Source organism: Emys orbicularis, chromosome 3 (assembly GCF_028017835.1).
Source record: "Emys orbicularis isolate rEmyOrb1 chromosome 3, rEmyOrb1.hap1, whole genome shotgun sequence".
NCBI lineage: Eukaryota > Metazoa > Chordata > Testudines > Emydidae > Emys > Emys orbicularis.
The window spans coordinates 49,312,467-49,331,065 of NC_088685.1; the positions used below are offsets into that span (position 1 = coordinate 49,312,467).

General features: G+C 40.1%; 1 protein-coding gene across 1 annotated transcript in view; it reads right to left on the reverse strand.

Moving 5' to 3' along the window:
* The window catches only part of HMGCLL1 (3-hydroxy-3-methylglutaryl-CoA lyase like 1), a 108,887-nt gene that overhangs the window by 37,436 nt on the left and 52,852 nt on the right, over positions 1–18,599 (reverse strand). The window contains exons 6-7 of the mRNA XM_065401372.1: positions 12,177–12,240; positions 6,382–6,570 (exon numbers count right to left, since the gene is read on the reverse strand). Coding sequence (XP_065257444.1) covers positions 6,382–6,570; positions 12,177–12,240 — 253 coding nt within the window. The remainder of the gene's footprint in view (positions 1–6,381; positions 6,571–12,176; positions 12,241–18,599) is intronic.

An 18,599-nucleotide genomic window follows, 5' to 3' on the forward strand; every position in this document is an offset into this window, starting at 1 on the left:
TATCAATGTTAGTTATTTGAAAATGAGTGACTACAGTTTTATTTTTAAACATACTCAAACTGGTGTTAACAAGATTAACTCATGCAGCCATTCATTATTGACCCAAGTGTGAATTTACAGGACCAAATCCCTATTTAGTTCAAATTATTAATGCATAAATCACGCATTTAGTATTTCCCCACACCCAACATATTCATTTCCAATATGCTGAAAAGTGTTTACTTATTTACCCTTAAGTTTATTTAAGTGTTTATAGTACTGTGCTATGTGTATAAAAACACACTCCCTGTCTTAGTGTTCTTCAAATCCTATGCAAGTCAATTTCAAGGTAACTAAAAACAACAGCAATCAGTGTTCTAACTTTACTAGACCTCTCCTACACAGAAGTTTCCTGATCTTTTTATTCTCCCTTAGAGGTTGATAGTTTCCTATAAATATGTTTCACTGTTTCTTTCAGCTAAATTTTCTCTTTGTCACATTATCCAGCCTACATACGTAATTTTACTCAAAAATATTGTATTTGCCTAACAAAGTAGCCATACCCCATACAGTCTTGCTGAGTTTGTCACTTCTATACATTCTATATTCTGATATTTTAGTTTCCTCCTTCAGCCAAGTTTCAGCTAGTCAGTGAATAGTCAGTCTATTTAAAATCTTTTATTTATTCTTTTGAAATATTGCTTCATGTCTTTTATATTTGTACAGAAAAATCTCTTTAAAAAAAGAAATATCATCTTTCTAGTCAATGCTTTTCATCTTTATTATTCCGCTCAACAACTTAAAAAAATACTTACCTTTTAAAGGTTGGCTAATTTCTGTCATGTATCACTACCTACCCTTTTGTTAAAATAACACACATAAAACCCACTACTTAAATAGCAAAGCTACTTCCCCGCTAATTTCTTATGCATATTCATTCTGTCAGTCCTATAGTATTTTGGATCAACCCCAACCAAAAGAAAATGTCCTGGAATTGTATAAACTTGCATGACACAATGCGATCAGTACAAAAAATTACTTCTGAAATCACCAACACCTCTTCCTGCCCCACATATGAGGTACCCCAAGAGAGATCACATCCAAGCACTGACTAAATTAGTGTAGAGTGATCTGTGGCTTTCCTGCTGTCATTTATTGGTTTTTAGGAAATACAATAGTTCTTAGTCTGGGGTTTTAGTCTGCAGTAGCGCAGGAAGAGTGGAATTTGCTGCTCAACAGGTTTTTTTTCTAATTAATTTAATTGCATAATACTACACCCACACTGTACTTCACAAAGAGGCCAATATGTCACACAGGCCCAGATCCAGGTCTCCACTCCCCTGTGGGCACATCTGGTCTGAAAGGCCGCAGAACTGATGCAAGTGAAGAGCGAAGGCACAGGGAATCACAATCCATGGAGAACCTGGACAGTGGGCCACACCACAGAACTGAGGTACCATGGTGTACATGCAAATTAGCATGGAAGGAGCATTTGTGGTGGGGGATTTATGGGATGGTGGGGATGAAGGAGCCACTAGCCAATGCAACCATTCTTCCATGTAAATAGTGCTACAGCAGAAGCCACACACCTTATCTCCTAGCACTGTAAGACCTGTCTCTACCCCGGCATCTGCAGTGAACTTCTGCAGAAGGGATGAATGTACAACATTTGGTCTTTAACACTGCCTTTCCAAACTAGAACTCACCTAAAAAATGCCTTGACCACTCACTTGTCCGAAAGACAAATGTTTGATCTGACCTGCTTCCCACAAGCAAAAACTCTTCCAAATAGGAATATGAAAAATAAATAAATACATTTGGAAGAAAACTATACCCAGAACTGCAGAATTAGGTTCTATTACAAACAGCAACTGCAGTCTGGTGTATACAAAATAATGTGTCAATATCTGTACAACTGCAAAGTAGTGACTGCATTTATTTTATTCAATTACAAGATTTGGAATTAAACAGCAGCCACCCACATAATATCCCAAAGCACTATCCTTTGTACACCAGGAAAAATATGTACTATATAGTGTCTTTCAAAATGAAATTATATATGTTTTTAATCACTAAAGTTATCCAACTACTAATTAGGTACAAACACATTTAGTACTGAAGATCAGACAAGCTCAGGCTGATTCAAGATCAGTGAGACAATCTGTTTTCACTTTTCTTTTTTTTTTTTTTACTATTTGTATCATGGTAGAACCAAGAAACCCCAATCAGGGATCAGGACCTGTGGTGCTGGGCACACTACACACATCATAAAAAGGCAATCCCTACTGCAAAGAAATTACTGTTTTAGCATATGACAAAAGACAACCAAAAGAGAAAACAAACAAAGGTGGGTAGGGAGGACCAGGTAACAGTGAAACAAATCTGGTCATTAAGTAGCAGTTTTAATACATCGGCTGCCTAGTCATTGTTAAGTGTTTTGTAGGCATCATAAGAGCAATGAATTTTAAGGAGGGATTTGAAAGACGAAGAAGGTTTCTTGAAGTCTTAACTATAAAGTCAATATATCTGTTATCCAAAATTATTAGTATAGAAAGGGAACGATTTTTAAAAAACTGAAGTCTTTTTGCCAACTAAAATCACATTTTAAAGGGAACCAAACATGTTAGAAAGGTGTTTGATTTAATTTGTTTTATCATCTCCATGTACATAAATAGATAACAGAAAGAGAACACCAAAGCCATGTTAACAGTGGAAGAATAATCCAAAATATTTACTACCTGTGTGGAATAGATAACCAATAAGCCTTAGGTTAATGCCATCTGAGCAGTTCAAAATAAGTTGTTATGGCTGGTGTGAAAACTCAAAATCCATTCACCTAAGGAGTAATTGTGCATCATTCTATTTGATATTTAGGCACTTTCTAAATTAGACGGTGCTAGACAGTCAGTCACTTTGGTAACCTATGGACATACAACATGCTTCCAACAAAGTGGTACCCGAGGGCTCATTAATATTTAATTTATATTCTTGTTTTCCACTAAAACCAAAGCCACATAGTATCACCATGACTGTGTCTTGGTGTGTATATTTTGTGTGGCATTGAAGACATTAAGTGAATAAGAATATATAACTGATAATGGCTTATGAAATATGCAGTGTAGTTGTAGCCGTGTCAGTCCCAGGATATTAGAGAGACAAGGTGGGTGAGGTGATATCTTTTACTGGACCAACTTCTGTTGGTGAGAGAGAAACTTTTGATGCACACTGAGCTCTTCTTCAGGTCTGGGAAAGGTCCTCCAAGCATCACAGCTAAATGCAAGGTGGAGCAGGTTGTTTAACATAAGTAGTTAGCACATATTCTAAGGGATCATTGTTGTAATAAACTACACTGCTCTACAGCCAAAATGCTTCTGAAATAAATGTAGTCAAACTTTACTAATTCAGGGTCACTGAACGAAAATTATGCTTAAAATTGTTGATTGGCTCTAGTTTTCAAGATATGCTATTGGGTCAGTATATACGACCCTTGACTTGGGAATGGCAGAGGATACGTGAGTTATAAAGGGAAGGGATCTCAATTTAAACCAGAAATGACTAAAATACATCTTTGACTGGATCTATGAATAAATCTATGACTGGGTTTGGACAGTACTTGCTTTTTAGGCAAAACAATGAATGATGCAATCTGAAGCTGGTATTGTGTCATACATTATATGAATTGCATCATGTTATTCCTAGAAGTCATGGATGATGCAATCATAACGAAGCTTACATCACTCTGCTGAACAAATTGCCCTATATCAGCTCTAGAAATCATACAGTGTTGTGCTCTCTTATTTGTCAGTGTTTGATTTTGCAAAGGGACACATTTCTGTTTAGCCAAAGTGAGCAGAGATGCCTCGTACTTGTGTGAACAGTGCAGATAACTTCTGCTATGTTTGTGGTGAAGTGACTTTTGCATCACAAAAGCGCAGTATAACCACTATGGTTAAGAAAGCCTATCACCTTTATTTTGGCTGCAAAATTGGAGATCACGACAAGAGGTGGGCCCCACACATATGCTGCAACACTTGTGCAACAAATCTTCGCCAGTGGTTGAACAGGAAAAGGAAATCTATGCCTTTTGCAGTGCCAATGATTTGGAGAGAGCCAACAGATCATCCCAGCAATTGTTACTTCTGCATGGTGCCTCCAGTTGGGAAAGGTGTGTCAAAGAAGAAAAAGTGGACTGTGCATTATCCAAACATTCCATCAGCTATACGGCCAGTACCCCACGGAGAAGGACTGCCGGTTCCTGATGCACCAGAATCATTCTCACTTGAGTCAGACGAGGAAGAGGAAGAGGATGAAACTTCTGGTCCTGAACCATCAATGTCACAGGACCCACATTTTCTCCCATCCTCCTCCTCTGAACCACACCTCATAACACAAGGTGAACTGAATGACCTTGTCAGGGATTTGGAACTACCCAAGAGTAAGGCAGAGCTGTTGGGCTCCAGACTACTGCAGTGGAATCTCCTGGCAGGTGATGTTAGGGTTTCCATGTTCCATGACCGTCAAAAGGATCTTGTCCCATTCTTCTTCATGGAAGGTGATCTTGTAGCCTGCAACAACATCGATGGTGTGACGGCAGCCCTCAACATCGTTCACGATCCAGATGAGTGGAGACTGTTCATTGATTCATCGAAGACGAGTCTTAAAGCTGTTTTACTGCATAATGGCAATGTTTTGCCAGCAATTCCAGTTGGTCATGCAGTCCATATGAAGGAAACCTATGACAACATGAAACAACTTTTGAGGTGCATAAACTATGACCAACATCAGTGGCAGCTTTGTGGCGATTTGAAGGTTGTTGCTCTCTTGCTTGGTCTGCAGACTGGATACACAAAGTACTGCTGTTTTCTCTGCAAATGGGATAGTCGTGCAAGAGATTCCCACTACATCAAGAAAGATTGGCCACTCCGACAGTCATTGGAGCCCTGGGAGGAAAAGTGTTCAGCATCCGCCACTTGTTGAATCAAGGAAGATTTTGTTACCACCCTTACACATCAAGCTGGGTCTGATGAAGAACTTTGTCAAGGCCATTGACAAAACACAAGCAGCTTTCAAGTACCTCAGTGGAAAATTTCCAAGGTTAAGTGAAGCTAAGATAAAGGAAGGTGTCTTTGTTGGTCCTCAGATTCGTGAACTTCGTCGAGATGATGCATTTGACCATGCACTGCGTGGCAAGGAAAAGACGGCATGGAAAGCCTTCCAGTTAGTGGCAATAAATTTTCTCGGAAACAACAAGGCAGACAACTACAGGTTATTGGTGGAAAACCTCTTCAAGGCATACAAAAGCCTTGGTTGCAACATGTCACTAAAGATACATTTTTTGCACTCTCATCTAGATTTTTTTCCACCGAACTGCGGAGCAGTGAGCGACGAGCACGGCAAGCGATTTCACCAGGACATTGCAACAATGGAGAAACGCTATCAGGGCAAATGGAGCCCATCAATGCTTGCAGACTATTGCTGGACAGTGACAAGAGACAAGCCAAGAAGCGCGGAGTAGACACTGAATAGGACTAAACTATGTACATAATAGTTTTTTGCCTTTTGTTTCATAATAAATTTTATTTATATAACCCTTTTGCTGATTTTTGAAGTGTTACATAAACAGGACAGGTGAAATATTATCATGTAAAGCAACCATAAACACATGAAAAGACCTAGGTTTACAATTTATGATTAAAACTCTACTATCTACACAATATACATAGACATAAAATGTAAAAACTTAAATATCTTAGAAACAGTAGCCAATCAGTTGTTTTAATTGTCATATTTGAATTCAGCACATCAAAATACATAATAAATAGCACATTTTATCTCTGAAGCAGATGACTTCTCAAAAATTGTAGACCAGTGCTATAAATCCAGTGTCTGGAACAGTCTCCCAGTAGGAATTACGCTAGACACTAAAAAAGTATAGACTGAAGAGAAACACTGGATTTAGCTTATTACAACAATCTGTAACCCAGTAACCCCCCTTCTCTTTGTCCTATGACTGCACAGGTGGTAACAGGCCACTCTACCCTGAATGGTCATTTAGATTTTAATATGTGCTAACAACTTATGCTAAACAATCTGTTCCACCTTGCATTTAGCTGTGATGCTCAGAGGACCTTTCCCAGACCTGAAGAAGAGCTCTCTGTGGCTCAAAAGCTTGTCTCTCTCACCAACAGAAGTTGGTCCAATAAAAGATATTACCTCACCCACCTTGTGTCTCTACTGGTTTATGAAATGACACAATCAGGGTTCTAAGGTACCCTTAGCATGTGCAAAAATTGTAATAACTATAGAAAATGCAGAAAGTAACTGGTACTTCATAGACGTTTAGCAAATGAATTAAAGTGCAATCATTACTGAAAATATCTGTAAAGAGAGAGTCTGAATTACCTGTAAGGCTGTGAGGATATTGGCTAAAGCCTGGCCATACGTGTCATGGCAGTGAACAGCAAGAGCACTCACTGGGATTTCCTTCATAACAGCTTCCAACATTCTCTTCATGCTGCCGGGGGTCCCCACACCAATTGTGTCCCCCAGAGAGATCTCATAGCAGCCCATGCTATACAGCTGTTTAGACACCTGATTAGAAAACAGAAAAGCATTCTAAAATGGTGAGATGTAACCAGAGCAAAAAATAATACTTAGAATATACAGTAAAAAATGATTGCCATCTAAGTAAAACACACTGTTCCTCTCCTCTTCATATGCTGCCCCCATGCATGGAATAATCTCCCAAGCCAAATTCATCAAGTCACAACACTCTCCCTCATTCTCCCATTACACCCAAAAGAATCAAAAAAAATTTATATTTATGGATTAACTTCCCTCAGCCTTTCCCCAAAGTTATCCACTTCCCTGGGGACAGAGCCATCCCTAGGGTACAGCAAATCAGGGCGACCGCCCCGGGCCCTGCGCTTTGGTGGCCCTGTACTTCGTGAGGAGGCGAGTGGGGAGCTGAGGCAAGGGGGCAGGCGGGGAGGAGCCCCCCCTACCAACCTCCCCCTCCCCCTGTGTCTCCTGCCTGCTGGCGGGCCCTGCCAATCAGCGCTTCCCCCTCCCTCCCTCCCACCTCCAACCGCCGATCATCTGTTTCGCTGCGTCTGGAGGCGCTGAGGGGGAGGGGAGAGGAGCAAGGGTGCAGCACACTCAGGGGAGGGGGTGGAATTGGGCCAAGAAGGGGCAGGGTGGGGGTGGGAAGACGGGGGGTGGGAGGTGGCACCTTGGGGGAAGGGGTGAAGTGGGGGCAGGGTTTGGGCGGAGCCACGGGGAGCACACACACACCCCCGCCACAGGTAGAAACTTGATGCCTATGTCCCGGGCTCCGCACCCCCCTAGGGACGGCCATGCCTGGGGATTCCCCAGCTGGTCTGTCTTCCCTGTGTATTTTTTTAGTAAAGACTTGCCTTTAGGTTTGCATATTTCACAGGAACAAGCAGACTGAGTGTGCTAAGCCAATAAATGGTAAACTAGAGGCCTGATTTTTCTTTCCTTGGAAATCAAAGGTCTAATGCAAACCAAAGGAATTTTAGTCCCTAGATTGCTTGATTTTTAGGAAACTGGACACTAATAAAAAAATTGTAGTGAAAAAAATTCAAAACTGTTACACAATTAAAAGTCTACAAGGTTCCTTTACTCCTAACATACAGCCCAATTTTACAAACCCTTTCTCTCATGAATAGTTCTTACTCATGTAAGCAGTACCATAAACTTCACTAGAACTACTCATATGAGTAACTTAGTGCAAATAAGGGATTGCAGGACTAAGCCCATACTTTTTATTAGGTGGCATTTCCAACTACCATCATAGTCTCTTTGAATTTGTTGGGAAATGGTCTAAAAAATTATTTTCAGTTGCTGAACAGGTTTATTCCTTACAGCATTCTCACCTGTGCATCAAACATACCGAAAAGGACACCCTGCAGAGACAGAATCCCAGTCCGCAAATCTACTATTACAGAACTAAAAATACACTGCTTTGCAAGATAGTTTCATTTGTACTGCATGGTACTGTTAAAGCAATTGAAGGACATCAGCAGCGGGATTGCTATATATATATGTTGGAGGAGGTTGACAAAGTGCTTTGCCACCAGTCCCGGAAGTACTGGAGCAATCCTTTTATTTGCTTAATTCGAAGAACAGATGAAAAAGGACTCAAGTGGATTGAATTGTTCTGTTCAAAGCTTGTAAGGCGGATATGAGCGCTAGCACTATGGCAAATGTAGTAAAAACATTCTTGCTTTCAGATCCAAGATCCACGTTCCAATCACAATAAATTTCTCACACACTTAATATAAAATAAAATAAAATAAAATAGAAGGACATTCATTTGATTGTAAGCACCTTGGTGTAAGGAAGGCCCATGTCTTGCTGCACATCTATACATCAAACACACTGCAGGTGCCTGAATAGACCATAGCTGCAAGAAAGGTACTGTTACTCTGTGAGGATTTCTGCCCATAAACCTCAATCTTTTTTTTTTTTTAATTTCAACATGAGTTTATAATATTAGATTGCATCTTTTTTTCTAGACCCTCCTTTTAATTATCTGCTGAAGATACTGTCTGGAGGTGCACTTTCGGGATGACAAAAAGAGCAGAGGCATCTCTATCCCTTGCTTCCCCTATAAGCTGCTGGAAACCACCTTCCTTCCATCAACTGCTGGGTCTTTGGGTCCCCCTTCCTCCCAAAGAGAGAGCCCTAAGGGGTCAGGTAGAAGAAGGAAAAATTCTGCTCTGCTCCTGCTCCTCTCTTCATCAACTGAGTGCCCTCACACACCTTTCTAACTATCGAGGTGAGGTTCTGGAACAGCCTCCCAATAGGAGTTGTGAGGGCAAATAAATTAATTAGTTTTAAGAGAGCTGGGCAAATTTAGGAGTGGGATTATATGAGGGGGTTGCTTGTGATGATGGGGGCAGGACAGGGGTTGGCAGCCCTGGCAGTCCCTTCTGCTTTACGTCTGATATTCCCAAAGCTCATGCTTCAGGGCTTCAGCTGGCCACCTGGAGGAATCAGGAAGGGATTTTTCCCCAAACTGTATTCTAGTTTTTATTTATGTATTTGGGTCTCCTTTCTCTGAAGCATCAAAGATGGACACAGCTGGAGATGGGACACTGGACGGGGCAGGCCAGTGCTCTGAGGTGGCACCCAGCATTCTCTCTCCCTCACATGCTCAGCTGTTTGGTTCTTGCTCACATGCTCAAAGTCTAACTGTAAGGGGAAAATTCCTTCCCAGCCCCACAATGTCACATTGGCAGTGACTGGGTGTTTTTCACCTTCCTCTGCAGTGTCGGGTACAGGTCACTTGCTGGGTTAATTAGGTAATCTCACTTAATTCTCTGCCATGCAGGATCTCAGGCACTGGTGCATCTCAGTCCCTCCTATTTTCTGCCTTTGGCACATGATAGGTTAGGCTCCTTTGGCCTGTAATATTTTGGTCTAATTTTGGTTGTTGAGTGGTGTGTGTGGGTGCTAGATGGTGTTCGTGGTCTGGGATATACAGGAGGTCAGACTAGTTGATATGATGGTCTCTTCTGGACTTTAACTCTATTACCTTGCTATGATCAAAAGTTAAATTCTTAAATTGAGTTTTGAAAAAAAGCCAACAATTTTTTTCTTTTAACTACAGAGAAACCTCATGGATTGGAAAGATGAGTAGGCAAGTACTCTCACACTGTCATACAACTATTGCATCCTAATATTCTAGGACAAGGCTGATGAATTACATTCTTCAAAATTCCAGGAGTTCGGGAATTACCAAGCAGTATGTTAGCAGTGTGGGGGTTTTTATCTTCAAGAGGAGCAACTTCATTAACATTATCAAAGTAAAACCTTTTTCTATGCTACCTATACTATTTTACTAGGCTATCCCACTCCAAATAGTGACTTGGCGCTAAAGGTGGACTGAAAAATGAATTGATGGCCCAATCCTGCAAACACTTACTCACATGAGTAGCCCTTACCCAGAGGGAGAGAGAAATGTCTTGTGAATTAAGGAAACAGACTATGACTAGAAGATGGTTAGAAATCTGGTAAGCTAGACATGCGTTTTGTCTGTTTTATTATTTTAAGATCTGATGTTTTCTGAAATGCTTTTGTTCTGATGAGTAATACTTTGCTGTTATTGCTCCTGGAGGGAACAGAATTGCAGGGTAAGGACATAAAGTCAGATCTCCTGAGATAAATCATGTTGAGACACAGAAGACTAATCCAGGGCCAGTTCTGAGAATGGGAGAATAGTGTAACTCCATCCTGAGAAAAGTGATGGCTTGAGGGCTGAGGCCTGAGAGGGGGTGTGCTCAAAGAGATCAGGAGGTATGAGATGAGCATTTAGCCCTGTAACTGTGACAGCTCTGACCCAGCAAATTACATAAGCAGATGTGTCTGTGTGCCACCCACCCAGGTTGCTTACATGCTTCTAGTGACATATGTGCTGAATCAGAGCCTAAATTAGTTACTTTAAGATGCTATTTTATTTTGATCACTCACAATGTGCTCATAGGTGTATGGCTATTGAAGAAGACATTGAATGGGATTAAGGTACAGTATGCAATACTTATACGAGTAAAGGTTTACGGGATTGGGCCATTAAAGAGCACTCCTACTGTAACACTGTAAGGGACTAGTTTTGTGCAAGGAAGGTAAGTGGTCCTTAAAATAAGCAACACATTGAAAGAAGCCTGTTGGGGAAATGTCTGCAATAAGCAATTCATTACAGCACAGCTGAATCTGTCATCATCACTATATCTAAAGCTGTGCCACTTAACTTTCACTTCTTCTTAAAACCAGTTAATTCAGAAATACTGAATACCTTCCAATCTAGCAAATTTTCCAGAGAGCATAAGTGTGTGGCTGCTGTGGGAGCATTATCGCAAGCTCCAACTGGCACCAGTACGCAGAGAAGATGTGGAGAGAGAGGACATGCCTTGCAAGCTCCCCACGCTGAATACAAATGTTGACTGGCTGCAAAAGCAATTGGGGGGGGGAAAAAGGGAGTATTGCCAAAGGCCAAGAGTGTGATGTGTCTTTCCCCAGAATGACAATCTTTACAGCTGTTACCCCTGTTTTATTGTGCCTCTTGATTTCTCTTTCCCCTCTCATTTCCACAATTCTCCCTCTCTCTCTCTCTCTCTGCTGGAGGCCTATCCAGCTGTTTCTTAGGCCATGTCTATACTACAAAATTATGTCAACCTAACTTGTGTCAGGATAGAGCCACCGCAGTTATTAAATTGCGTGTGTGTGTGTGTGTGTGTGTGTGTGCGCGCGCGTGCACGCTTGGCTCCTGTCAGTGGTGCATGTCCTCACCAGGAGCATCTTTATCAATTGTATTGTCAGTGTGGAGCAAGGGATGGCTCCAGAGGCCAGCAAGTCAACGTAAGCAACGCAGTGTCTACACTGACACCTAATTACATCGACCGTGACTCTACACCGCTCGGGGAGGTGGTGTTACTAAATCAGCATAGAGAGGTACTTAGCAAGCGGGAGCCAAATTTCAGTGAAGACACTTCCACAGCTAAGTCAACGCAAGGCAGCTTATGTTGACCTAACTGTGTAGTGCAGACCAGGCCTTACTTTCCTGTCAGCTTTGCCTCTTGTCTCTTTCCCTACTTGGGAAGGCAGCCTCTTTTAACCGCGTTCATCAGTCTCCCCTTCCTTATGCACTTATGCCCCCCAACAGCTTTGTAGTAGGAAAGTATTTTGTGAGTGGGTCCCTGGTCCATTCTCTCAATTAGTGCAGCTACTGCAGATGCCAGCACTTGGGTGCTGTATGCCCAGAGGACCACGATTCAATGGCAAGTTTGACTGTAGGGGAGCAGCAAACTGGTGTCGGCACATAGTGAATTTAACAGCAGCTGCTGCTTACAGGGGATCATGCTGGAAAAAATCTCATGCAACATGGTCTATTCTCATGTGCGTTTGAGTCTATTTTCCAAAGTATTTCCTTGCCCTTCTGTTTGAAGGAAATAACTCCTAATTTTTTGCTTTGTGATGGATTACCTCCAAAGCACATTATTTTCTTTACATCTAAGCGGATAGTGCTGAGCAAAATTATTCACCCAAGTCTAGAGTTTGTTTGGTTTTTGTGTTCCTTTTACATTGATTTTGATTAATTATTGACCCTTCTAGGATTAAACAGAGAAAATAATTCAAGCGTGTTTAAAACATATGAAAGACAGATGCATTCTTACTTCTGCCACTTTAGCTGGTATGATGTTTCCTTCATACGGGCATCCCAGTGCACAAGATACATACCTACATTCAAAAGGACAGACATAGATAAGTGTATACAATGTACGCATATATATTATACACATCTACTTATTAAATGCAACAAAATGTTAATGCAAGAATAAGGTTGCACAATTAGGTCAGGACATGCAAAATAAAGGTTGCAAATAGAGAACTACTATTTTTCTTTTAACTCTAAACATGTAGTTTGATATACCTCTCTTCATGCTCAATGCATATCATTAAATATAAAGGACAGGGAACGTGGCCAAGATAATGCTGTTGCTGGAAACTTAACTTAACATTTCCAAAGTCAGACTTTTTTGTTTTATACTTATCTGTATGAAAAAAGTAGCCATTTTTTTAACAGTGAGATGGGATTATAATCTATAATCAGTATAAGAGTGGTAATTTTTACATAATATACAGGATATATTTACACATATAATGAAACATATTTTACATACGCATGTACATAACAGTACATCAGAGCAAGAAGAATTGCATCTGATTGGGATGTGGTATGAACGACCCCTGAAGCAGAGTGGGGAAAACATGTGCTTAAAGGGCAATGATGTACTCCTACCCCTTCACACAAGCTAGCAGAAGCGCTGCCCTGCTAGGCTTACATAACACAGATGGGCATGGAGGTATGGGAGGGCATGGCAAGGTAGAAGGTGGAAAGTAAACCTAGGCAGCACTTACTCTACTCAGACATTCCCCTCAAATGCCAATGGACTTCCAAGCAGAAATCCACCCGGTGAGTGGTGTAATAAAAGTGTGATTTTTGTAAGTTCAACAGAGTCTGTTCCACATGAATGATGTTGCCAAAGGAATCTCTACAGTATAGAACTGGGGGAAAATTGAAATCTGCAGGGTTCTTACTGGCATGAACATTCTTCTGAGGATCTTCCCCTCACCTCAGGGAAAGTCTTAGGGCCTGATCCAAAGCCCACTGAAGTCAATGGGAGCCTTTCCATTGACTTAAAAATAGGTTTTGATCATAGCCCTAGGACTTAATCCTACAGGGTACTCAGCACTCTGGCCATGATCCACTGAAGCACACAGCTATCTTTAAGCATGTGCTTATGATCTTCATTGAATCAGGACCAGAGTGCCAGCAGTTTGCAAGACAGAGTCCTTTGTATACAATCAAGGAAACAGCAGAACGTACCCAAAACCATGCATCCAGAGGTGAGGAGAAGGCCAGCCAGAAATGTGAGGGGATCCATATGCTTCAGGAATCATGCAGCTGTAACTTTATTTCCCCATAGAATCCCAGGTTCTGCAAGATTGGGGGAATTCCCATGAGATTAGAATCCCTCTCAGTCTTCAGTACAAGAACGAAAAAATAGAAACTCTGCAAGGTTCACCTTATTGAGTTTCCCCAAACCCTTTTCCCCTGCTCAGAGTTTCACTGAAGGTGGGTATCATTTGGCCCTATCTTAGTTATATCCAACCCTTCCCCCTCCCCCAAATTTCTTGTATAATATTTTGAACGGAAATGTTGAAGGTCACAACGGGTCAGCAGGGGGAAGGAAGATTGTTCAACTTTCCCCAACAACCAAAACCAAATGGCAAATGATCCACAAATGGCATGTACACTATGTGGTCCCTGCAACCGAAGCACATTGGGAACAGGAGCCAAGTTCTATCACTACACAGGCCTTGCAAAAGACTCTCACGTGCCGGACATTAGCTACACACAGAATAACTGAGCAAACTTATCACAACCAAAGTGCATTAAAAGCAAAATAAATCCAAGAAGAAACTAAATTCTACAATGCTATCAGCTCTTTGTCAGCTTGTTTCAGAGATAGTTCCAGAGCCAGATCCACCCTTGCTATCACCTGTGGAAGTGTGCAGCCTCTAGAGAAGCCAGTTGCAGATTCATATGCTGCTGTTTCCTGTTTAGTATTATAGTGCAAGGCTGCCTATAGTGTACCATGTTCGCTGCAGATGTATTTATTTTTATTGGCTAATCGTGCTAAAATGTATATGCCCATCAGTTGGTGAATTCATAATAAGTTGATATATTAGGTCCTCTTGGAGGAAGCCATTTGTCAGAAACAACCAGCCTTTACTACAAGAAGGGATGTGTGGGAGGGTGTGACAGTAGATTCCCCCAGAAAGAGATTCTCCAAGCCAAGACCAAAATGTATCAATCAGAACAGGATTGTTATATTCACATTTTAGTTTTCCTTATTGAAAAAGTAACAAAATTACATTTATATAGTGCTCATTTGCAAATGGCATTAAACAGACTATTCAAAACTACTATTATTATATTGCAGTAGCACCTTAGAGCCACTGTCATGCACCAGGACCCCATTGTGCTAGGTGCTGTACAAGACAGAATAAATATCTCCTTTAAAAAACAACTCTTTTAAAGATATGAACAAAAAAAATATAAAGCACATAATACTGAAACATAGGTTAGTTAGTTTAGACTCAATCTCTGTATCTGGTTATCATAAAGGCACAACATATTAGTAGACACGTGCTATGAAAAGTGTAATTTGGTACTAACACACAGTCATCATGAAAGGAACAGGAATAACTTTAACTTGCAGCAGGGATACCTCTTATTCAAAAGATGGGCTAGATCCTCTGTCCCATTAAGGCTATTTTTTACCTTTCTGGTGGCATAAAGCATCCTGCATTTCACAGAGTTTAAAGGGCTCCATGTGGATTCCCCCTGCACAGGGGGTTTGGTTTAGGGCCACCATCATGGCTGAACCTTCTTCTTAACCCTCCCCAGTGCTGGTGTTTGGTCATGGCAAAGGGGACAGGCTTGGGGTACCCCATTTCCCACTGATCCATGGCTGCCAAAACTTCTCCTTGGGACTGTGGGTAGCTGACCTAATATAGAGCAAGAATATAGATCAATTTACCACTCAAGTGCTAAAATGTGTTCTTCCAATTACTATTAAGGGCTTGTCTATACCGTTTTGGTGCAATTTCAAGTGTGGATACAGTTATATCCATATAGAGTATTTATATCAAAACAGCTGATTTTGTTAAATTTACTAAATATAAATATGCTACAGTAAATATATAACTGCATCCACAGTAAGGAGTTACACAAAGCATTACAAAATGTTGTGTAGACCAGCCCTCAAGGATCCTAGCATGCAAGAAAAATAATCACGAGACCAAAGTTTCTATTTGTATTAATAAAAAAAATACACTGCTTTAAAAAGTATTGATTTGCACCAGGTTAGGTTGTTGGTGTTTAGTTCATAGTATAATAAACAGTTTTATATGTGAAGAAAATGCAGCACTTTAAAGCCAGACTTGGCTTAAACAAAACTGCTGAAATCAGCGAAGCTGAGCTGAGCCATAATAGAAGGGAAAGAGACATTACTGAGCTGGATTAACAAGAAAATTGTGCTTGAAACGGAGAAAGGTTTAGTGTGATGTTGTATCAATACAGATTAGCGTATTTTGGTAATTGCAACTTTTTAATTATTTTTTAAATGAAGAGCTGTCTATCTATTAATTTCTAACACTCCTTATTGTGAAAATATTTACTGAAGTAAAAAAAAAAAACCCTCCTGCTATAAAAAACTAAATATTGTGGAGATAACAAGCAAGTTTTCCAAATATTTTATTTCAAATAAGTTCAAACACGACCACAACCAATAACAGAATAGAACACCTAAAATAAATAGTGATTCTGCAATCCCTCCTCCATCCCCATTATTTTGCATCTGATTGTGTGTGTTATCATGGAAGGAAAAACAATACCTTTTCCCCCCATATATTTAACAGTGGAAGATTCTTTTTAGTACACTGGAGCTTTTTCTTTAACATAAATGAGAAAATAGTCTTACTTGGAGTCTTACATGTACTAAACAATGATTTACAAAAGGCTTAGTGTTATAACACCCATATACCATGGCATAAAATAAGTAACAAAATAAACAAAGAGTATGCTGTATTTATATATCTCAAGCTTTGAATAAGTCAACTGGTGGTCAAATGATGCTCAAACCTAGAGGTAAACTAAATCATGTCAGACATTCCAATGTTCTTTTGCGGTACTGAGAAATCCATAATACTGGTCATTTTTAAAATCTAAGGATTCAAAAAGAAAACATATGTGAAAGAATAATATATAATAATTTCGAATTGCATGCTTAAAGAGTGGAAGCTTTTACAAGGAAATATTTTAGAATTAGAGCAGTTTTTTATTATGGTGAGTATTTCTTTGTATTTTCCAGTTCTATGGCCCTGATCCTGAAGACACTTGCACAAATGAGTGACTTTACACATGTGGATCTCCCCAATGCCCTCAGAGACTACTCACATGCAGAAGCATTTTCAGGATGGGAGCATACATTTATAATACAGCTGTCCAGTGGTGCTGGTTTTTTTGTTTTGTTTTGTTTTTAAGTTAAAGTAGAAACACATACTTCTGTCATTTTTACTGTTATATTTGCATATCAATTTCTGACCCAGAGAGACAGTCCTAAAGAACTTACACATGCATTGGAGCATTTACAATTTATGTGTGTCTTTTGAAGTTTTTGAATATATTAATGTGAAAGGAATCTAGCCTAACCAGAATTTACTTAACATTTTCTTCTTATGCTACATTTAGATTTACTAATAAAAACACAAGTGAATACTTGCAATTATCATGTGCCATGGTTTTCCATTAACCCCATCTGTTTTGCTTCATTTTAATCACTGGGAAAATATGTGATATTTTCAATGTTACCTGAATTACACATTAAAGAGCAAAATTGTAAAGGCAGAAGTTTTAATGCCATTTCACATGCAAAATATGCACAGGAGTCATTAGATGACCACAGATTTGGCACAGTGTCCTCACAGAATGTGTCCCAGATGTTATTGTAAAGTTTTGTGCACATACAAAAAAAAAAAAAAAACCTTTATGACACCAATAAATGGCACAACATTTTAGACCATATGCAAGTTTTCTATTTTTCATAAACATTTGAACTATTTCAGTAAACATTTAGAAGACTGTATACTGCATTACCGACTTTCAGTGTGACAGCTGACAGCATAAATTTTCTGGATGATGATCGTGTAAATGTTGGTGCAGCTGCAGCAACAGTAAGACATGCTGAAGCTTAAACTGTTCGAATACATTTTTCATCAGATTCACAAATTGCCAATGATTTACACTCACTATGTTAATTCTAGATGGCCAGTAAAAATAGAAAATAAAATTTGAACCCTTTAAAATTATTTTTGGAAGTATTTTTCAACTGTACAAATAAGAAATTAGGGCAAGGTATCAAATTATCCATTTCCTGCAAATAAATAACACATTAAACAACAATAGTGCTTTAGAAGAGGAAATCTCTGTGTTGAAAAAATATATAAATACAATTTATGCACATTAATACACAAATCTGTTTTTACTACCTAGGTAATTCAAGTAAAATATTTAGCCTACAAAATTAGAGGCCAAATCCTGTGGACTCTTAGGAGTTTCTGAAGTAAAGGCTGCAGGGTTTGGCCCGAGTTCAGGATTGATTTTCACTGCAACAAAAACAAAATCATTTCAGCATAATCTTAATTCTGATTTATCTGTATTAACAGGCCTATCAACAAAAGCTATTTCATTGCATTCTATTTATTGCAATATATAATAAATTACAAAGTACCTCTCCCAAGCTCTATTCATTATTATATTAATCATTAAAATTGCAAGTCAGAACAAAACCGAACCAGCACTACTGCTTGCCAGATAACAAAGATAAATCAGCCAAACAACAGGTACCAATTAAAAATACCTCAAGTATTTGCTATTCTCTCAGATACAAACACTCAAATTTCCCTTCACACTCCTTTCCCTAACTTGGGGGAAAGGATGGGCTTTGCAATGTGCCCAGAATGTCAATAGATCTGTACTGTTTTGGCAGGGCCGGCTCCAGGATTTTTGCCGCCCCAAGCAGCAAAAAGAAAAAAAGTGGAAAAAAAAAAAAAGCCGCGATCGCGATCTGCTCTACCGCCGTCGCTTCAGTCTTCGGCGGCAATTCGGCGGCGGGTCCTTTGCTCCCAGAGGGAGTGAGGGACCCGCCGCCAAATTGCCGCCGAAGAGCCGGACATGCCGCCCCTCTCCGTTGGCCGCCCCAAGCACCTGCTTGCTGGGCTGGTGCCTGGAGCCGGCCCTGTGTTTTGGACCAAAGGGGAAGTGCATTCAAACTGTAAATACCCCTCCTTCTGCCTATGAAATATTGAGTTCCAGGGATTTCTATGGGTTTCCAAATTGCCAGTTAACTGCTCCTACTTCTGTGGCTCCTTGACTTGACATGCAACTCCCACAGGAGGGCTCTGTGGAAGCAATGACATGAAGAAGAACAGTTTGTCACCGGGCCCTGCCCAAAGAGTATTGAATTTAG